The sequence below is a fragment of the Lytechinus pictus genome, chromosome 7 (assembly GCF_037042905.1).
Source record: "Lytechinus pictus isolate F3 Inbred chromosome 7, Lp3.0, whole genome shotgun sequence".
Classification (NCBI taxonomy): domain Eukaryota; kingdom Metazoa; phylum Echinodermata; class Echinoidea; order Temnopleuroida; family Toxopneustidae; genus Lytechinus; species Lytechinus pictus.
The window spans coordinates 37,514,965-37,539,117 of record NC_087251.1 but is presented as its reverse complement, the minus strand read 5'-3'; the positions used below and the strand labels follow the sequence as shown (position 1 = coordinate 37,539,117).

General features: G+C 36.2%; 1 protein-coding gene across 1 annotated transcript in view; it reads right to left on the bottom strand.

The window, feature by feature from the left end:
• LOC129264432 (DNA repair protein XRCC3-like) overlaps positions 1-24,153 on the bottom strand; it is a 58,998-nt gene that overhangs the window by 9,479 nt on the left and 25,366 nt on the right. Inside the window, exon 7 of the mRNA XM_054902312.2 lies at positions 12,116-12,268. Coding sequence (XP_054758287.2) covers positions 12,116-12,268 — 153 coding nt within the window. The remainder of the gene's footprint in view (positions 1-12,115; positions 12,269-24,153) is intronic.

Genomic DNA, 24,153 nt, shown 5'->3' with positions numbered 1-24,153 from the left:
ATGTGTATATCTCACCCAGGTTTTAACAAATTGATTGAAAAAAAACAAGTTACCTGAAATAACATTGATCTAATAACCATATTTGTGTAAGTTTTATGAAATAGAGACATATAGAGACAATTTTTTTTTTTTTCGTTTACAAACTTATTTTTTAAAAGAAAAAACGTACTGCCCTATTTGGTTGCAAAAACGTACTAAATACGCCAAAAACGTACTGGTTGGCAGGTCTGATTAACATGTACACCTGAAGAAAACAACATCTACAAGTATAATGCAGTAAATTAGTACATGCAGGATACATGTCTTCCCTTACTACTCTTGCCATATGGTGAGACCGGACTCAAGTGTGTGTCGGTAATGTTGATATTCACCTTCATGACATTTACACATTAAATGAATTACATGATCATTGTCATTTCTTTAATTGCACATATTTATATATTGACTGGCCTTGAGGGGGAACATCAAATATGTTGCCCGAAACAGAATAATTATTTCCTGAGTCTTATTAGACAAGGACAATAGGGTTCTTTCAAGGGCAATATATTTGATGTTTCCCCCGAAAGAAGAGCCAGTCAATATTATCATTACCTACAGCTGTATAATGTGTCATTTTACAAGCCTGTTTGTTTATCACTACTTCTGATGTCAGGTTATTCGCAAACTTAGCGAAGTAATCCTTGCTAGGCAATTGTGACGTAAATTGTTACCACGCAGTCGAGTATCATGCATGGCGCGCACATACACTTAATGTGTAAAAATCTTGCACTTGGGTTTGATCAGCTGGGAATGCGTATGTAGGGACAGTGATTTTCCGCGATCGCGGAAAACGGACGGAATTCACGGAAAGGGCCTTTTGAAACGGAAAGTGGCATTTCAAACGGAAAATCACGGAAAATATATTTTCCCTCAAAATACACAGAATAGCAACAGAAATTACTTCAAAATCACAACAAAATGAGAATATTAAATGGCCAAAAAACCCCAGAAAACACGATCTCACTTCGCTAATATCATGACAATTCACACATCGTGACCGCACTCGATTGTACCCCGCATCGTACCTGGCGCGGCCCGTACCCGGCCGGCCGGGTTGGGCTTCACATGCACACATATCGTTCAACTTCATGTACACGGTCGTGTGTTGCTGCCCTCTACGTTTGAAGATGTAACAGCACGATATCGTGGTATTAAAATCCAAGATGGCGGATTGGCAAAAGCCGTTGACTGATGATAACGATGTCCAAAAACCCCCAAAATTATCGATGAAATATCATTTCACCGTGAAATAATGGTAATAATATGAAAGGTGAGGATGTATGCATGCAAAATGGGTGTGTAAAAATATTTTATGCACCCGCATAGATCCGATTAGAACCGATTTTATTGTGTTGTTGGTACAGTAGCAGATACAAATTTTGACCAGTGCGAGTGTGCGTGTTGTGATTTTGCTATTCAATGTGTAAACGGAATTGTCACTTTTCCATGTGTACAAAGTCTATGGGGAAACGGAATTTTTGTTTTCTGACATGCTGAAACGGAATTTGAGATTTTCTGAAACGGAAAAGGCAATTTTTTTAAACGGAAAATCACTGTCCCTACGTATGCACTAGCTGCGCCGCGCATTATCTACAATGCGTTGGTTCACAAAGTGGTTCCAACCAGATTTCGTGAATACTGAATTTAGCGACCAAAATTGGCTCCTACTGCACCAAGTGCACTAGCAGAAATATGGCCAATGTTGCCTTCTGTTTTTGTACAGTATTCCCATGGGCAAAGCCCGGGGAAGGCGACATGGCAAATGTTTAGCCTGTTGGTCATGGATTGAAAGTACGGAACAAAATATGACATTGATTTATCTACCAAAATGCCTTGTATAGGGAATATGTAATAGCTACTTCTTTAAAATGGCAGGGGGGGGGGAGAGATAGCAAGCTAAATGACTATTGTACTTTAACTTGTCACAGCAATGATTTACAATACCCAAAGTGCTCTCACAAGATCCCTAATGTTGACTCTTCAGTGATTGCAGTCGACATGGCAAATGTTGTTGCGCTCTCATGTGCTTTGACAAGCCTTATGGAGAAAGCAGCAGGCCCTGATTGAGCAGGCCTCATTTGCATACTAGGTGGAAACACAGAGTCATGCACCTCCAAGACAAGTGCTTACATTATTACTCGACTCCCCACGACTACATGACTGTCACTTCATAACGGATACATGGAGCCCGACATGTACATGTTATCCCAATCCTTTTTTAGCAGGTATTTCATAAAGCTGTTTGTAAGTTACGAATGACTTTATGCACAACTTGGCCCCGTCTTACAAAGAGTTACGATTGATCTGATCAACTTCAACAGAATTACATCAAGGTCAGAATTTTTTCTACACGAAATTTGCACAATGTCCTTTGCAAACAAAGAGAATAAATTTTTCAAGAAGACAATCGATGTATGAATATATACAGCATATCTTGAAATTATTTAAAAAAAAACAGACATGCATTTTATAGGATGTTGATGTTGCTGGCTTTCCATAGTTGTGGTTGATTTAAGCAATTGCAACTCTTTGTAAGACAGAAACCAGGGCCCCATCTTACAGAGAGTTGCGATTGATCCATTCAATCATAACTATGGCCGGCTAGCAACGTCAACATCTATTATCCATGTTTGCTTAAAATATTTTCCAACTATGATGTATATTCATGAATTCATTGCTTTCTGGAAAATTCACTGTGCTTGTCTTTAATTACAAAGACATTGTGTATATTTCCTGTAGAAAAAAATTATGACACTGATGGATTTCCATAGTTACGATTGATTGGATCAATCGTAACTCTTTGTAAGACAGGGCCAGATGATCCTTTCTTGTAGTGAATAATGTATATGTAGCTGACTTTGCACCTATGAACATGTTCCACTCTTGAGTAAAGTCTTCCATAACTTTACCAACTTCATGAAACACCCACCTCTTTCATTTATTTTTTTATTTTTTTATAAATGGTATGCATTATGCAAATAAGAAATTTCAGGAAAATCATTTTTTCAATGATTTAATTCATCATTTATAACCACTATGTTTGCTTTGAATATAGGAATATCTTAAGTTACATATCATAATCAGGCAAATAAGAAGATGTCAATGGGTACACTACAGGTTTCTTTATACTAAGCCCAAAAGGTCAAGCATAGTTTGACCTTACACAGTTGCCAATATTGGTGTGTTTTTTAATAAATAACAGGATAACAAATGGAACCTCCTTGGTAGGCTTATATTTTCTATCATGTTAAAAGAGGTCAGTAGTGTTGTAAGTCATGTTATGTAAATTTGAGGGTATCCTGGTCCAAGCTATACAACAAAAGTCAAAATGTTGTGTTAGTTTGTTGTTTTGGGGGTCATCGGATTGCAACACCACATCTGACCAAAATTTGGACAATATTGGGAAGTAAACAAACTTTCTTCCACGGAATCAATTGTACTATCCCACATACGTGTAATGCAGTTGAACACTGTTCGGTTCTCTGTGATCGCAACACAAAAGCGTGTGAAGGTTCCTTCCCTTGATGTGAATGGCAAGGAGGGTGACAATAACTGACATCAATGCACTCAATAACAGGGGTATGAACTCAATACCTGGAGCTTGGGCTTTTGAAGCCAGCTCCTTTCACAGAAATCACCATTGTTAGGCTTCAATGCCTAATAATGGGTGTGTGAGCATCTACATGTATAGGGAGTCTGTATAGAGATGATGACCTAACCCCCAGACTAGTATTGTTATAAGGCACTTAACATCCGTTCACTGTTCCTTTTAATCAACAAGTAAAAAATAATTTCATCATCAATTTTTTTTCTTAAGGATTGCTAACAAACTACATGAAAATGGATGTTAATTGAATATAGATAATATTTCCCAAATACTATTTTGTTGATCAGAATGCACTGATAATCAACAAAAATACATACTTGTTATATCAATTCTGGGGAGGGGGTTCATGCTACTAGATCCATGGAAAAATGTCTCATTACAAAACCATAGATGCAATGCAAACCTCTGGACCCATATACCCTTTTTACACACGCTAAAATTTCCTTAACCCGTACTATATGTGGGGCTAAATGGCAATTTAGCCCCACCTATAGTACGGGGTTAAGCTTAGCCCACTTTCTTTTTACACAGCATTTTTGCAAAGTGGGCTAACCCCACCTTTAGTACGGGATTATTTGGCCCTGCAAAAAAGCAGGGTTATCCCAGCAATTGCGGTGCTAAGAGCGATAGTACGGGGTTAAGATCGCTAGTGTAAAACGAAAGTGGGCTAAGATTAACCCCGTACTATAGGTGGGGCTAAATGGCAATTTGGCCCCACCTATAGTACGGGGTTAAGGAAATTGTAGCGTGTGTAAAAAGGTACGAGTGAAGTACTTGTACTACGAATGATCGACAAAAACCACTAGTCCGGGGTTAGCGAGTTTCGTGTGTGAAAAGCAAGGAATCCTTATCCGGGGTTAGCAATAACAATTTGGCATGTGTAAAAAGGAAAAAAAATAGTACGGGGTTAAGGATAGTACGGGGTTAGCGATAGTCCGGGGCTAAGAAAATCCTGTGTAAAAAGGTGAGTGTAGGGCTGATTTCTGAGATTGATTGTCATTGATTATTATTGATTATAGTTCATTATAAAAATCAGCCCCGCAATCAATCGCAAAGACTGATCATGGAATTGATGTCACAGGGTCTGATTAAACATCCTCTGTCAGAAGATTATCACTTCAATCTGGGAACTCCACGGAGCCACCTTGATTTGGATTTCGCCTTACGCATAAATCCACACAAACACACACAGTATTGGCATCTACCTGAGGTCTATTTCTCATGAACTCATCACCAAATGAGATTAGATAGTTGCTGCCAGCTACACACCCGTAATTGAGTTAAGAGAAAAAGTCCCAGCCAATACGTAATTAGAGTAAATCATAATTGGCTTAGGATAGAATGCATACATTATCTGCGCACCCTTTCAATTGAGTTCTTGAATGATATATTGATGAAGATCTTTCAATGTCACCCCCTACTATTGTCTTCTCTCTATCTTTCTCATGGTCGTTATCTAATCCTATTGATTAAATCATACTTGATTAAAATAAATCTTTCATGTGTCACCCTCCATGAGACGAATATGACAAATAGATTCAATATTTTATTTCATACATTTGATACAAGATACTTGACTCGAGTTCCTTGAAAATAAGCCCCCCCCCCTCCCTGCCAACTTTTACTTTTAATTAAATTTTGTCCCCTCAAAAATTGATTTAGAAAAATTATTTTTTACAATTTTTTTTCTTCAAAAAAGACAAATGTTGTTTAAAAAAATTGGCAAAAGGTACAGTGTAACATTGTCCATTTTGTATTAAAGTACAAGACAACTGTTATCTGAACAACCCTCAATCTCCAAATAAAGGCAGATCTAGAGGCACTTTTATATGAACATCATATCTATAAAAAAATACAAAATAAAATGAACAAACAAAAAATCTCAACTTACTGTGACCCTGATTTTCTTTCTCCTTTAAAGGACAAATCCACCCCAACAAAAAGTTGATTTGAATAAAAAGAGAAAAATCCAACAAGCATAACACTGAAAATTTCATCAAAATCGGATGTAAAATAAGAAAGATATGACATTTTAAAGTTTCGCTTAATTTCACAAAACAGTCACATACACATCCTGGCTGGTATGCAAATGAGGAGACTATGACGTCATCCACTCACTATTTCTTTTGTATTTCATTATATGAAATATGAAATATTCTAATTTTTTCCTCATTGTCAAGTGATACATTAATTCCTCACTGAACATGTGGAATTTGCATTGTTTAATAGATATGGTTCAGTCAAGTTGGTCCTTATTGTCAAATCTATAAAAAATGAAATATTGTATAATTCAAAAATAAAAACCAAAGAAAAAGTGAGTGATGGACATCATCGACTGACTCACCTAGTTGTGCATATCACTGTTTTGTGAAAAATAGGCAAAACTTTATAATATCATAACTTTCTTATTTTACATCCGATTTTGATGAAATTTTCAGCATTATGCTAGTTTGATTTTTATCTATTTATTCAAGTCAGCATTTTCCTGGGGTGGACTTGACCTTTAAAGGTGAACAAACTATTTTCAGGCCTAATGTAAATTTTGACACTGTAACCATAATGCCCAAAGGTCACACATCCAAAGAGCACTGAACAGGACTAAAATCATGTTTACAACTAATCCTCAGTGCTGAAAAGCAATCATCACCTACTTAATACATGGTTATAAAAAAAAACTTAGGACCATTAAAGCAATAGTCCGTTATCCTATGTCTATTTGGTATCTCCATTTATACCTGCATATGATTTTGCATTGAGGTATCTAGCAAAGAACGCACCATGAGGATAAAAGTTAATCGAAGCATGCATCATTAAAAAAGATACTGTGTTCTCCCACAGATTTTTTTTTAACTGGGCAAAACACCCATTTTGAAATACATGTACCAGGTAAATTTGTGATAAGGGAGGTGCCAGTATACTGCCCAGGTATTCATAAGGCAAACTGATTGAGCTGAATTGTGTGTACAGGTTTGTATGTACTTGTATCTTGAATCACTGATCGTTGAGAACGGGAACCAGTCCCACATGTACAAATTGATGTTAGTAGTCTAACACAACAGCAACTGAAATGTCCAGAAATCAATCTTAGACTTAAAGAATCAAGAAAAGAGGAAACATTCCTCATTTTCTTGGTATTTTCCAAATAAATAAAACATCAGTTAGATATGGACGATGGATCTATGTATTTCGTGGCTGTAAATTTTCAAACACTTCGTGCAGGTTTTTTTTTTCTTCTCCAAACTGTCAAATGGCTTGACATCATGGCGCACCACCTATACTCTTTAGCGGTTGCTTTATAAATGGCAGTTGAACGTTCATATGGCATCGCTCTTACAATCAGATTTCACTGGAATTTTCTGTGTTATAATTGTTTTATTTTTCTCTATGGATCGAAACTCACTTTTGTTGGGCTGGCATGACCTTTTAGTAATTTCATTTGAACTTCAAAAAAATTGCAAAGGATCAAGTGTCAGACAGAGAGCTGATTCACCCCTCATTTGGCAAAGGGTTCTATCACTTCATTGATAAAGACAATTACTTTCTCATGAAAAAATAATTGAGAAAAATACTTTATAAAATAATAACTCATATTCATATTCAAAGTAACAGCAAGTGTGACCTTTTATTTTCGTAGGCCGAGTGTCTGTCTATACGCTGTGCAATTACTATACAAATCTAAAAGAAATAACAAGAGAAAAGACTGCAGAAAGACAGAGACAGAGACGGAATAAAGAGACAAAAAGGGAAAGAGACAAAAGGAGAAAGAGACAAAAAGGGTAAAAAAAGGGTAAAAAGAGACAAACTTGGCAGAAATGGAGACGAAGGAAAATGTGGACATGGTCAGATGACCACATTATAGAGTTATGGGACACAGCATGCAATATGCATGGAAAAGCAATTGCAGGAGAGTTCTACACAAATGGATGTATTTAAAGGTCAAGTTTACCTTATTGCGTTAGAGTATCAATTCGGTCTAGACTAGAACCATTGTACTTTATCCCCATACATTACATTTTATCCACATGAATATAATTCAAATGTCTATTACATATATCATAAATGTAATGGAGAGTGGGATAGTTGAGGCCTTGGGGTAAATAAGGCCCCCAGTTAGTTTGGTGCTCACTTCTCAAGTTTACCAGAGTCAAGGGGATGGCTGTTTGTGTGGTATTTGAGACAGTTCCTTTGCACATATCTTGAGCATAAACAATGTCCCGTAGTCCAATGCACATAACTGGCCATGAGAAGCACAAAACTAAACTAGCAGCACCTCAAAATCAAAATTTTGAAAGTAGCATGACCACTTTACAGAAATGTGAATTAACTTTTTAATATCTTACCAGTAGTTTACTTTTGTAAGGCATTAATTTACATGGCATTAATTTACATGCCAATACTGTAGTAAAATTGCCCACTTTCCCTTTTTTTTCTTACTGGAAGCCTATGATCTTAACATGCCTGATGGGGCAAATGAGGCCCCTGGATTAAAACATAATAATCACTCTATGGTAAGATCTGTTAAAACAGTAAAATACAGTGTATACATCTCCACACTTGCTTACATACACTAAAAGTATACATTTCCAAAAGAACATGTAGAAACATAATGATAAAAAATTGATATAACTTTGACAGTTGAAAAAACAATCCCCCAATCATTTTTCTTCATAATATTGGATAGGATTTAAAAAATAAATCCTTAAATAGGGGCTTTTGAAAAAATAATTTAATATTTTGTGATTGTTACTAGTAAATGTTCAATGATTGTATCAAACCAAATGAACTATTTTTACTTGAATATAGCAATAAAAATAGTTTTTGATCAATGGGCCTCATTTGCCCCATTTCAGTTGGGCAAATAAGGCCCCCTGACAATGTTTAATGCTCATTAATATGCAAATGAAGTTGATTCGTTTTCATATTTCTATTGGATAATGTAGATCAACTGTAGACCTAGTATTAAGACATTTAATCATGTTTGTAGTGCTAGGCATTAAAAAGATATAAATAGAATCATGAAAGGGGTGCCTCATTTACCCCCACTCTCCCCTACTCCCTTAATTCAAATAAGAAAAATTTGACCACTCCCTGTATTATAAAATAGCACATTTCTATTATGCAGATTTCTCAGAATTGTTGAGATCTATTTTAAAAGAATAAAGAGTGGGATTTTGCTGCACTTAAAGATCATTTTAATGCACAAGAAATTTGGGATACAAAGATGAAGGATTTCTGATAATGATCAGAATTTACTAAGTAGAATATCACATACATTTCCTATTATGAATGGTCATTTTTTTATACTGGTAAATGAAACTACATTGTACATGGACAATTATGGTTCCAGATTCAGATCTTGAAAATGTAATTAGATCTTATTGATCAACTGTTGGATACAATATTTAAATATTGGGATGACCGACGGCGAAGACCCTTTAAAGATCTCTTGCAAGATTGCTATCGACTCATGTGGAGAGCCTTATTTCCTATCCATCTGGAATAACATAATGGAGCGCCACCATCCTTTGTACAGTGCAGATGGACCCGTAGGCTGGGAGGAAGGTTTGCTACAGTGACCCCCAAGTCTTGCATTGTGACTAGAGCACAAGCTTGGTGTGTGACATTTCGGCTGCCAACATATTCTCTAGACGAAATTGGATTTTTCATCTCTGTCATGAGATTCTTGGAGGAAAATGACAGGGAATCCTAACGCATGAATAAAAAAGGTGTCTGTGTCCACATTTATGGGAGGTGGAGGCTTAGGATTTGGCATCTTGTTTCATTGTTATTGGGCCAGTGGGAGTCGGTATGTCAGGCATGCAGCAAGAATGAACATGCATTTTGGAATGTATTACGAGTGAATACATGAATGAGTGTTAGCATAACAGGATCATACTTTGGATATTTTGGGTATTTCATACTCCATACAAAAATCTTCTTAGAGTTCTAACATCTCTCCTGCTCACTCTATATTCTTTTCTTAAAGCAATGCAAGAATATTGTAATACTGCAGGACAGGTTTGTGAGGTTTGTTTACCTTGACTTTGAAAATGCTTTGTACATATCATATTTCATTTTTTAAAGATGAACCAAAAAATAACTGAATAAATGTGAAATGTTATTTGCAATGAATGTATTTTATTCATACATTATGGACATAATGGAGATGTATGAAATGTACAGCATATGGAAGGCAAAATCAAACAATTCTATGAGAGCAAGAAAGGGGATAGGGTAGTTTTAGGTCACAATCATCAATAACTGAATAAATCTTTTTATATTTTTGAGAAAACAAAATACCATCACTTTGCATTACCAATCTATAATCCTGGAGCTGCCTAATACTAAACATATACAAGTATAGGGATGTAATGTTACAGTCACACTGACAAATCTGACTCTAGAACGACCCAAGTTTTACGTTATCTCTAATACCATTGACCGGTGTGGAGTTTTGCTGGTGTGGCTGTAGTGCGTAATTTGAAATGGACAGTTGATTTATTAACAGTCGGCCCACAGGCATGAATGGAAAAAGTGGAGGGGAAAAAAGAGAGTACTCCAACTCATTAGCATGCCTCGTCTCCTAATCAAATTTAGATTCCACCAATATCATATGTAAATGCAAAGTGCAGTCCACCACTGTCCAGCTTGGATTAGGCCCTGGTAATCAACACTGGTTTGCACAACAGGGCTGAGTAAATATGAACTCTTGACTCTAAACCAATAAACTTGTTGCTCCGATGATCTTATACAGACCAAAGTCCAACGTCCACCATGGATCTTAATTCAAGTGTGTCTTGATGACCAATGTACTTGTTTTCATACTTTGACTGACTGAAAGAAAATCACTTTTGCTACATGCAGGCTTCAAATGTATCAGAGGATATGTATTTTATAAGAGGGGTTCTTGGTGTCTAGTGGTTCAGCATCTCTTCTTTTTCTTTAAAGTCCTAGCCATGGCCTGTTTAAAACCCAGATGAGGTACATGGGTACCTGGTAATATCAATTCCTTGAATGCACTGAGCATTGAAAATGGCAGCACAAGCTCAAGCTCCATCGCGCTCATTGGAACAGATTATTTCTACATAGATGGTGTTATACATTGCACAAATGCCTATTAGTATTGTTATCCTGAAGTGTCACAGAGAAACAATCTCTGGAAACATTACCTGTGCTAAAATATCTACAATATTATAAAAACAATTAAAACAGAATTTCTGCACTATTTTGGTTGTATTTTGCACACAGAATTTACAAATTCAAATATATGTTGATATATAAAAACTGAATAGATGTGTTCACCTAAAAAATAATTCTTGGTATCATTCCCCCCCCCCCCAGGATTCACGGTACAATTATCTGTCGTCTATCCGGGAGAAATTACAAGAGCTGAAATCGTGGCAGGAGTTGGAAGATTGACTGTATAGTTGAAATTCTATCAGTTTACATTCTTTATGGGCCTGAAACGGGAAGTCCATCTTCATTTAGAGGCTAAAGACAGACGTAAATCAGTATATGCAGTCAAGACTGCAACTCCAGTTTATTGAAGATATACTGAGTAATAACCATGGAGCATTTCACAAACAATCTTATCGGTGATTTCATTGACTAGTTAGCAATTACCCAATCAGTTGTGAGGATTTTCAGTGAAAATCACTGACAAACCTCTTTATGAAATGCTCTCCAGATATGAAAACACCCTGATAATGTAGACAGACATATTACACCTAAGTAGAATTACTGGTAGGTTGTTTGTTATGTATTTGTTCTGGGTCAGAGATCTTGAAAGCTTTGAGATAATATTGGAAAACAATTGTGTTCCTATGAGCTACCGGTGTATATAAATTTACAAATATAAGCCAACTGAGCTTGCGCATGAATTATTTTTCATACTTCTTATATCACATATATGAGCCTGTCTATATTTCTTGGACATCTCCAGAAAATAAGAATCAACTCTGGATTTTGTCATTATCGTTGCATATTGTAGGTGTGCTTGTATGTAAGAGTTCTTCACACTTTACAACTTTTTTTTTCCCTTTAAACCCTCCAATGTGGTTACAAAGCAGACACGACAATAGGAAAAACATAAAAATAAAATAATCTTTTAGAGGAGGTGGTATAATGTACTCAGGCAGCTAGATGGTTAATAAAAAAATGCTGGTGGGCTATTAAAATATCATTCTATCTCAAAATGAAAAAAATGAGGACAATTCAGAAAAAGCTTTATTTTGAAGAACTTATTCAAGAAGCAACCTTCTTTTACCTAGAAATATTTCTCGATGGATATTAAGGAGACTGTTTTTAGACAATATGAGGTTACCACTGTTAACACTAAAATAATTCTAGATAACCTCTTTTTCTGACCTGTCCTCAAATGACAAACTTTGAGAGGTTTTAACAGCCCATCAATGAACTACAGACTAAACTGAGAATCAAAACTAAACATGATAGACGATGGTAGTTTACCTCCTTGCCAGTCGGGATGTGCTTGGCCAGCTTGACTTTGGCAAAGTTTCCCTTGCCAATGGTCTTGATGAGGCGGTACTTCCCAACGTGAGGTTGATCATCACCTGTTCTACTCCTACTCCTTGATGAGCTGGAATTAGTTGAATCATCTCCCTGCACAATCAAGATAGAAAAAAACAAATGTGGCCAAGTTGAAATGTCATCAACAATTCTGCTTCCAGGAAATACAGCCCAGTATTGAAGATGAAGACATTCTGAAATCTTTAAAGGCATTGGTCAACACTGATTTGATATTTTTAAAGAAATCAGAGCTGAAGGTCCCTTTGTTACTTGAGAGGGCATGCAAGAGAATTGTATCAAAACTTCATTTGTCATAAGAGTCTTGCACGTAAACTGAAATGTTGACCTCAAAATGAACTTTGACCTTACCATGTGACCTCCAAACACAATAACAAAATAAAAGTGACTTACGGTTGCAGAGTTATGTGTCATAATAATTGACCTCAAAATGATCTTTGACCTTACCATGTGACCTCTGATTGCCCCATGACATGCAGGTCTCCTCAGTACATCTACAACCCAAGTTTGGGTGAAAAGTGACTTACGGTTGCGAAGTTATGTGTCATAAGAGAGTCTAGCACTAAACTTTAACGTTGACCTGAAAATGACCTTTGACCTTACCATGTGACCTCCGACTGCAGCATATGCAAGTCCCCATTGTACATCTACCGTATGGTTAAAAAGTGACTTATGGTTGTGGAGTTATGTGTCATAATGTTTGTGACGGATGGGCAACATTTGGATCCCTTAGATTCGCCTTCACCTCTGGTGGGCGAGACAAAAAAACTGGGTGCTGTTTCACAAAGATTTGAAGTACAACTAAATGTTCAAACTTAAATTCCTTATATGGCACAACATCACATTTGTGAGAAAATGCTCAGAGGACACACACAATGACGTCATACTGTACACATGATGGCGATTAGGCATGAGCTTAAGTCACACTGAACTCTTTGTGAAACAATTGCCATGATTTATTTCCTCTGAATGGTGAATATCCACGATAGAAGGCTATAAAGCTGAACTTACATGTGACCGTGAGCTAACTCGAGAATGAGTGTGTCCATGAGAATGGGACCCAGTCTCGTGGACTGTAGTCAGGTTGGGCATCCTGGACATCTCTCTTGTCCAATCACATTAAAAGGAAACCTGTATAGATAACAAAAAACATGGAAAATGTTGAAAGTGTATCAAAATTTCTAAAAGCCCGCATGCACATAAATTGCTACCAGTCTATGGCTCGAATAGCAGCCACTGACTCATTCAGAAAATATTGTCTTTTTCCCGGAATAGTATCACAGATGAATTATTCAGAGCCAAAACCCTGATTGCGTCTTTACTTGTGAATTACATGTAGCTGGATAAATCCCAATAAAAATTTCACAGTAAAAATATTGAAAGTTGACTCGAACTCATGGTATATCTGGCTTATTACAAATAATCTTGATATTATTCTGATCAGGATAGTTTTCCGGAAAAAAGGAGGCATGATATAATTTGAAATCATTGGCCGATGTAGACAGGCCTCATAAAAGTACATATATCAAAAGTGCATGGCTGGTATATGGATATCTTTACACTGGAAGGCCATGTACATACATGTATGTAGGCAGGCAAACATCTCTCAAAAGTAAAAGGACTGTATACTATTTTTAATACAAATCTTCATAACACCGCAAAAAAAATGAAACATACAATAGATTGGAAAGTAATAAGAGCTAATTCAGCAGGTTTCATTTTCATTACCTCTGCTTTTACACTGACACACTAAACACTCTCAAGGGGCTTCATAAACAAATATTTTGTCAGGTAACACAATTCAAATTAATCATCCCATGCTTTGTTATTATGTCCCATTAGCATATAAATCTCTCTTTATTATGAGCATACACACATGTGGCATAAAACAGACACTGCAATTGATCTGCTGTAAGAGGTTTTACTGGTATACAAGTATGAAATATAACACGCAGGGTACATTACAAACCTTGCAGTCTTTTCTAATGGAGAAAAGTGTACATAAAATAGACCTTTTGTTTTTTCTTTTTAAGAATCTAAGGTGAATTAGATACCAGGGGGCCGTTTCATAAAGCTGTTCGTACGTTAAGAGCGACTTTAAGAACGACTGGTGATCCTTTATTGGGGGTTAATAATATACACAAAAACCTTTGTTGGCGAGGGTTTTGTGCATAAGAAAGGATCACCAGTCGTTCTTAACTTACGAACAGCTTTAAGAAACACCCACCAGGGCCCTGGGAACAATATTTTCACTGGGGGTGCTGATGTAAATTTATAAAAGCAAAAAAAAAAAAAAAAAAGTTTTCACTACAAAATGGAGGTCAAATTGGTTGCTCCCGAAAAATTTAAAAAGAAAAAATATATATATATTAAAAAAAGGAAAAAGGGTTTCACAAAAAATGAATGTCATTTTGGTTTCATTTTTTTTTTCATTTTCACATACCTCCCAGAATACCTGGAGGTACTCACTGTCTATGGAAAATAATACACACAGCACCCCTGCTTCCTAGGGCCATGTTTGATACACGAATAAAGGCAGATGCAAAATATTACTTTATAATTTTCATTGCTTCAGTGTGGATCCATGAACATTTGTACAGTTTTCTTCAATGGATGATTGCATGCAAAAGCTTTGTTTATCTCTTCCTGGTTTCTATATATGATTCTTCATTCTTTATACATGGAGAGTATTATCATAAATATTCTCAATATTCCAGCATAAATGGGGGATCTGTCTTTAAGAGATCTCTCTTTATTCAATGAAAGGCAGGGGGAAATGAAATTTTCATGATGCATTTTGTTGGTGATTGTTCCCGACAAAATTGACCTGAGCCAATCAGAGGCAAGGATTTTAGTAGCTTGTAACAATAGTCATTAAAATCACTGACTATTGATTTCTTTCATTGGTTTCTTGCTTTCTAAAAAAAAATCTAACAACAATGTCTCAATCACACAATTCCATCAAACCACAGTTCATACTTGTAATGTACTTGGAAGTATTGAGTGAACAATGTGGAGTGTATGAATCATTGTTCACTGTCATTCAATGGACAAGAAAAGACGTACATTAAATGGAAATTAAAATGGGGTTGTAGTGGAGAGACCGAAACATGTACATGTAGAGTACATTGTACTATCTAGATACATGTACATGTAATGCATGTAGGTCTACAATGTACTTGTATGTGATCATTATCATTCATGCTTCGTACATTATAGGCCCTACATGTAATACATTTTAAGCAAGCAAACATGTGTAAAATCATGAATTTTACTGTCTGACATAATATGGAAATGGAATCAGAAGTCTTACATGTATATATATCTTACTTTTAAAAGAAGTTTCACATTGTAAACAAATTGATCTTTTTAATCACCAAGATATACTCTGAGACTAATGGATAATGTGCTCAAGAAGAACAGAATTGAAATATTCCTAATGCATTTGAGTTGATGAACAGCACAATGTACAATGAACAGGAGCGAGTATTTATGCCTAAGGTCAAGGTTCATTGAAGCGATTATATCCTCCTCTCTTTTCTCTCGCTCACACACACACAATTGATATTGCTAGGCATTATGCATGTATGTACCCCTTTTATAGACAGCTGAAAGTCAACATGATTTTCATATCATCAAACATGTCTGCTCCAATAGTGAGATTGTATTATGCAGTTTGTTTAACAGTACAATTAAAAGGTACCGGTACTGTGGGATCTACATGTACATGGAGAGTTTGTCTGTGGAAAGAGTAGTAAAATCCATGTAGAGTATGGAGCATAAACAGTTGTATCATTAGAAGGATAAAATGAATCCCTCATTGCGTTTACATTGTAGATTTTTTTTACAGTATGCATGGTCAATTAGTACACTCATCTCAAGACAAACCAAATTTGGTGCAATGGACAATTATTCTTTTGATGTTATTCAGTGACTACATGCTCTATAACTAAAAGTACTCACAAAATGAGCAGAAAATTAGTTCTTTTGTATTTTAAGCCAAACAGCATCATGACGAGAGTTAAATGAACTTGTGACTATCATACGCAACATATGGTATACTTGCCAATGATATCTCTATTACATCATTTCCTCATTAGCTTTTGAAGGCTGAATCCAATCTCCTTTTTTTTTCCCATTAGGCACTCTGATTAGAACAACTGCTTACAAGCCAGATGTACATTACCATCCATGCCAACAACATGCAACAAGGTAGTATTACTATTCTACCGCAATGAATTGAACATGTACATTATGTATGAATATGACTCACAGCAGCACTCCAACACTGGTATCATTCAATGAGGTTCACTCCCATCTCACAATTTTAATTTGCTTACTACAGTATATCATGGACATTAGTCTTCAAGTACAGCCTAATACTAATAGAGAATTCAATATAAATCTGTATGAAGTGTTGTGTTCCAATATCATGTACATGTACACGTATATACCGTAGGTCTAATGGTCTAGGTGAGAGCAATGCTAAAAGAAACCAAATACTCAAATGAAAATTCATTCACTCAATTACATGAGGTTTTATCATATTTTCAAAATAAAGTCTGAAGACTAACAATGTAACAAATAAATAAAACAAACCATTATGTAATTCAAAATTAAAAGAATTAAGTCCATACTTCAGAAGTACATGTAATATCAATTTCAAGCAAAGTTTACAGACCATATAAAATGGCCTGAGACTTCATTATTTTATACATGTACATACATGACTGTGTCTCTAAATATTAAATGGGTTGGTATCTCTCAGCTCCAGATACTCCCATTAATTTAAGCAAGACCCCAAATTAATAAATAATACAATTGACTGAACCCTAAAAGCAATTTATATAAATGCATGTACCCCTGTCTATTCCGGGTACCTCAGTCACACACCTTTGCCTACCTAGGTGTTTTCAGACCGACTTCTTCACCAGAATACCAGTTAAATTTCAAGAACTTGTTCATGTCCATACCAACCTGAAGCAGAACCTTTGGGAGTATGTTTTCGAAGTTACGAGCATGCGCAATATGGTCTGATATTCAAAATCGCTAGCTCAGCAGCCCATTGCGCCTGTGCCCAACTAAATTCACTGGGTCCAGAAAGTTCTTTGTCATACGCATTCACACTGCACAAATACCTACATGTACACCCTCGGTAAAATCCCAGCGATATATTCACGCAATTTTGACAAGTACATTGCAGGCCCTGCAACCGTACCTACTAATTTTCTTATTTTTGTATTTTCTTCCAAAATATTACATTAATTTGTTTTCATACTGCTAAAGATATTTGGTATTTTCAGACCAGGGTACATGTAGATCAGGGTGAATTTCCCAATCAGAGAATACCTGGTATTCTTGAATTTGAGGTGGTCTGAATACACTAAGAAGAGTGCATTACCACAAACCATGGCCAGTACCATACATGTACATGATTCCCACCATGTCAAATCTGCATATTTTGTTTCCTGTGTTTTTTACAGTCTATTGTTGAAACATGTTATAAACAAAAACAAAAGGGGAGGTTTAGGTTGTATGTTTTCAAGCTGGTAATTAATGACAAATTAATTATTAACTACAGAAATACATTTCTGAAGCACTCCAGAGTAGCATTGCTCAATGCAGTCTAGAGGATTTTTAGGAGCTTTCACATCCACAATGGACCAGACAGTCTGAATCGGTCAAGTGTAGATCAGTCCGGGAAAGCAAATGTAAACAGGGTCCAATTCAATAATTTTCTGTTCTTTAACTTGGATATTCATCTGTTTTCTATTAAAAAAAAACTTTGTTATTTGAAAACAAAAGGAACACAAAAATTTATTTTCCAAATACCAATCCAGATTGACTTGCAAAGTCATTTTAGAAAAGAAAGAAGTGTTAACTCAACCCTGGACAGCTGAAAAGGTGCGCAAAGGGACAGGCATTATTGAATAACGAATCCCTATGTCTCTGCCAGCTTAGAATTTGGATTTTATCAGGCCTGGGCTGGATGACACTAGTGATAGCTGACAAGAGTTGCAATGAGAGACGGATATCATATACAGGATAGAAAATCTGCTTTATTACTGAACTACTTTCTTACAAACAACATGTGAATACGATTTACCAGTAGTAGTAGTGGCCATTTACAAATTAAAAATAAACAATATTTTTTTAAATACATGCAACGTTCTCGCCAGGTTCATTCTGATGCATAGCGGCCTCGGTGCGTGTAAAGCAAGCATGGGGGGAGGGTTCGGGAGGGGGTGTCCCCCCCTCCCGCGCAAAGCATGTTTCTAACATCATCTATTCTAATATTTTGTTTATTAGAATTAAATTCACCACATTAAATACAAGAACGTGCAAGTATCCCTTAAAGAATTTATGTACATCTATCTCTGAGGTTCCAACTTTACATGTATAACATATCTACAGTGGAAAGCAATTCTTTTGAAAAAAAAATCAAAAAAATTCCTATTAATGTTGGGGCATGGGGGGAAAACCCGGCTTGAGCCCTGACCGGAAGGTTTAGCCATAACAAATTCTGGGTCCTGGATCGGCTCGGAACTCGGAGCCACCGCTCAACACCGCCGCTGCAGCCCCTAGAGAAGCCTGGCCTCGCTAGGTGCATGCTAGGCCTGAATGCAATTTCGTACCCCGCAATGTTAGCGAACTAAATTAACAGAAAGTTTTGTCCGAATCAATTCCAAAGTAACAATCTTAACCCGAGTTTCAACCTCACTGAGCATCAGGAACAGGTTTATTCTGGCTTCGATCTTGATTTCATCGTTCGAATGATCAGATTAATAGGGTACTCCGCCATATATTTTTTTGGATATGTGCTGAAGTAAGCGATTACAACCAGCAAACACGAAGTCAACAAACAGTGTTGCTGCCCTTTATGTTTGTTTGGCGAAATTTAACTAAGAATTTGAACGAAGACATCATGATCGCATTTAAAATAAGGCCGTTTCCAAAACTAGATTTGGCTTAAATTCATGTTAAAGATCAATTAAGTTAGATTATTTGGGAGTAAATATGAGCTCAGTTCACCCATGGAGGTAAAAAGTTACACTATCTTGCTGTTTATTTGACTTAATATTACAACTTCCAATCTCTGCTGTTTTAGCTCTCAACCTGGACCGGCTTGACCCGGCGGAAATCCCCCTAACTCGCCAGGTTCCGAGTTCCAGCCAGGCCCGGCTCCCAGCATTAATTCCTATGAAACTGTGGTCAGCCATCATGAAATATTAGCAGGATGCAATTGAAAGGGCTTTATTTATCCTTGAAATAATGCAGCTACAGATGTCATAACAGACAACCCTCACCCAATGTCATATCATGAGAAAATTACATTTCAGACAGACGCACGATCGTATGATTGGCTTGTCTGATAAACTGCAAAAAATATACAATGTGCACCTGCCAAATCAAATCAAAATTCCTCATTAACATAAAAATATTCATGTAAATATCTGTACATTAAATTTAAGCCTAAATATTTCACGAACTACATGTATGTGTGGATCATCATTGTCTTCCTTGTTTCCATACATGTACTGATAATATGGCTATGTATTTCAAGACAGTTTTCTAAACAAGCCCAATCAAAGTATTGAACCTGTTCATAACCATGTTGATTTCAGCAACAATTTTGCTGCCCTAGTCGCTGTAAAAAGTATTGGGTAAGTTTTTTACCACCACGAGGGTTATTATGTGTCCAACCAATTTTGGGCAGTATTTTAGCCAATGCGGGAAGCATATTGTCCAGTAAGGTTTAAAAAAAGTAGCAATTACTTTAGAATGGGCAAAATTTCCATCACACTGGATAAATAAAAATGCCCAATAGAAAAGCCCAATGTTCAAAAGATCCCTGGAAATCCCCATTCATAGCAATGTATCCAATGTTCAGATTTAGGCAGCAATTTGTGAAAAGTATCCCCCCCCCCCCCCCCCGTAAATAAAAAATAAATAAATAAAACTTTGCCTGATCATAACTTTTAAGAATAATTTCTAATTAAACATCTATGGTAAACTCCAATCCCCAATTATATTTGAAGCACCTCCTTAGCTGATGAGGGGTAGTTGCCACTAATATGCTTTTCACACTGCACTTTTTGTCCTAAATTGGTGGAGCTAAGGGGGGGTCTTAGCCCCACCAATTTCCCGGGGTTAAGCTTAGCCCACTTCGTTTTTCACACTACGTTTTAGCAAAGTGGGCTAGCACGGTAAATAGTACGGTACTATCTGGCCCTGCAAAAAAGCAGGGTTAGCCGGCTTATTGTGGTGCTAGCACCACAATTGCGATGCTAAGAGATGCAGTGTGAAACGAAACAGGGCTAAGCAAAAGCGGGGCATTAGCCAATCACAGAAGTCGAAATTGCACGTTAATCGCGCTCTGTATGGTAAAATCATCAATATTCATGAGCTGTGTGATTGCCCGGGGTTAAGGCGTTAACCCCGGCTAAGTCCAGGGTTAAGGATAGTATGGGGTTAAGGAAATGCAGTGTGAAAAGCATATTACATGCCACTGCCTAAAACACAAATAACCTTGCTTCAGCTATTACTTTACATAGCTTTGTTTATGCATGTCCATCCTGATTAATTCCAGTCATTTCATTCACTGATCAGGTCATGAAGAGACACTGCTTTACTTCTTGGTTGGGTCAAGTAAGTAGATTAATTTGATAAAATGTAATAAAATCTCTTACTGTGAGTGCAATTAAAAAGGAATGGTTTCTATGAACATCAATCTCAAAGTGAATCATCAGAATAAATGTGGTATTAGATTTCTGCTTATGAGTTTACAGTGTACGTTATCCATATTTGTGAGACATAATCTTACAGATCACCATAAATAAATAAAAGAGGTTATTTCATTTATTTGTAGATTACTTTAACTCTTGGATGGCTGGCAGAAGGACATTAGGAATTACGCATACAATAAATTCCCATTCCTGTGTGATTGGCATAAAGTGTCAACTCTTGTGCATATGTACTGGACATTCTATGTCACGGCAGACGCGCGGGAATGGAAAATCGCCATGCACAACCAACCTAAAACCTCTTGTAAAAGGGAAGCAACAGACTACATGAAGGTCTAAATAAACAATATCATCATCACTTCAGGCATCTACAAAAACTTTTTTTGCCCGATAAAAAAAACTGCTTGCCCTATTTGTTTTTTTATTATGATGGCACTACTCTTATTTTTAAAGGTCATACAAAATAACAACAATTGAGAATCATGTACAGTATAAAAGAACACACATTTGAAAGTATATTTTCAGCAACGTAGGCCTGAGTCATTACGTTTATTTTGATTTTTTTTTCGCTATTTATAAATGGGGCTAAAATTTTATATTTTGCATCTTTAAATCCACGAAATGGTTATCTGTTTGCTATATTTTTTTTCTTAGAATTGTTTTGATTTAGTTGGAAACTATAAAGAAAACCAGTGAAAAATATTCAGCTCTTTATTGACTCTGAAAAAGATCGTTTTATGATGTAAAAAAAAAGTGGAGTGGCTAAAATTTCACATTTTGCATCATGAAACGGTCATTTATTTTTCATAAATTAGTTGGAAACTATCAAGAAAATTAAGAATATTCACCTCTCTCTTGTCTTTTCTTCATCATTTCATGATGTTACACTCGGTCAATATTTTTTTTATTGTAGTCCCGCATGTAGACTTTCATGGGTTTTTTTTTTTCATGGTGTTGGAGCATTGATCGTTGATCGTATCGTTTAATCGTTTTGATCGTTTTACACTTGGTCAACATGAAAGTCTACATGTGGGACCACAATAATAAAAAACATTTACCGAATGTAATCGTCAGAAATCAGAGTAAAGAAAGAGAGTCAAGAAAGAGCTGAATATTCTTCATTTTTTCTGTAGTTTCCAACTAAATCAAAACAATTTCAAGGTAGTGTGGAAAATAGATGTCCATTTCATGGATTTTTGCAAAATGTGAAATTTTAGCCACTTTTGGTGGTTTTTGCATCGGCAAATTGCTCAAGTAGCGCATGCGCAGTCATTGCACACATAGAACGTAAGATGCGATGGCACGGTTTTTCGAACGAGGTACCCGGCGATAATTTATTGGTAATTGGCGCTGATTTTACATCAGTTTCCACTGTTTTTTTTTACTGGTTTGACATAATGTGAGAGATAGTTGTGATTATCCAAAAGATATTGAGATTTAGAGGGTCTACTGATATTTTATTTTCAAAACAACCACTTGCCCGATCGGGCAATTGACTTTGAGAAATGCTTGCCCGCACGTAATTTTCACTTGCCCCGGGCAAGCGGGTTTGTCGCGCCCTGATCACTTTAAAGCTTTGAATACATAAACTGGTCATATCACCAACCAAATTTGCATGTGACCGTAAACCTTTAATACCATGATGTACAGTACCTACCCTACATGTACGTGCAATTTATCTCAGAGTGTGTTTTAAGTGTAATCTCGATTTATACTATGCAAATGTTTTCGCCCATATGTCAACACAGAATTTAATTATTTTTAGCCATTTGTTACACTTCACAAAGTGATGAACTTGTACTTGGGAGCCTTCTACAGCTGACGTTCAATAAAGAATACAATGCCTGCTGATGAGTCACACCTTAGTATGAATAGCCATGCATAATAAGGTCAGCTGTCATGCAGCAACAACAATAGTCATGGTATTCATTTCTAACATAAAATATTCATCAGGGGCATTTAAAACAGAACCATAAATTTTGCATATTTTCTTTTCCGGGGTAGCTTGAAATACATGTAGACTGTACATGTATCAATAAAAATATGAGTCATTAACATTAATTTTAGAAGAACAAATGCTTTTACAAATGTGCAGCTACTTTAAAGGGTTAAGCAGCAGGGGTAGGGGGGAATGTCCCATAAAGGCCATACAGTGTATAAAGTAAAAGTCGCTGAAAATTCACACCTCACAACTTTCCCCCATGAATTTCCAATCATTAATTAACCAAGTACAACACAGAGCAAGAAAGTCCATGTACACTCCATTAAAGCAGTTCATAATTATCAGGTGTGCAAAGACACATGTACGCGAATCGTACATCTCTGTCCACGTAAAAGCAGCAGCCCTACATACATGTATTACATGCATAAACAGGAAGCCACACAATTAGCTGGAGGAAAGAAAGACACAATGACCCTTCACTAACACACTATTCTGTCCCAATTCCAAATCTTATGGATAGCATAGGTATTCTCTGAGGAGATAGCACATGATCTCCTAAACCACAGCACAGGGAATAATTTTGCTTTACAAATTTGAATACTGGTAGCATTTTTGGTCATAAGAGAAAAGCTCTCAACTAAGTAATGTACAGTCCTATGTAAAAAATATGCTATATAAGACTTTATGCATAGCAGTCTTTCAAAAATGTATAGCAAATTGCGATGCGATACCAGGACAATTATTCCCTGCAGTATGCAATCACCCAGGTTTTTTAGAAAGGGGAAAGATAATTTCCCATAATAAAAAAAACCTAATCACAAAATATACAATTTCCTTGAATGTCCATTATACAAATATAAGATAATGAAATAATCTACATAATGATTTTCACGGGCTGGGTACATTTTGTATATGAACTGAATGCTCCACCACTGGCTCATAATCGCTAAAAACCACTTCCGCTACCATAGTGAAAAGAGATCTTATCTGCAGTTACTACGAGGCAACTTTGAGTTCCGACTACGGTAAGTAACAGAAAAAAAGAAATTGAAGCGAATAAGCCGGAAGTGTCAACATTCCTTTTATTTTTGGTGGTGGGTGCATATGGAACTCTTTCCTTCTTTTTTTCCCCAAATATTAAAAACATTTATTTTTTTTACGATGAGAATCAGAGGTTATTTTTCAAAAGTATGATTTTAATCTGAATGAATGAACTTCTCAGTACTTAATATACGTGTATTCATTTAGTTTAAACTTATGTTTAAGAGGTATCC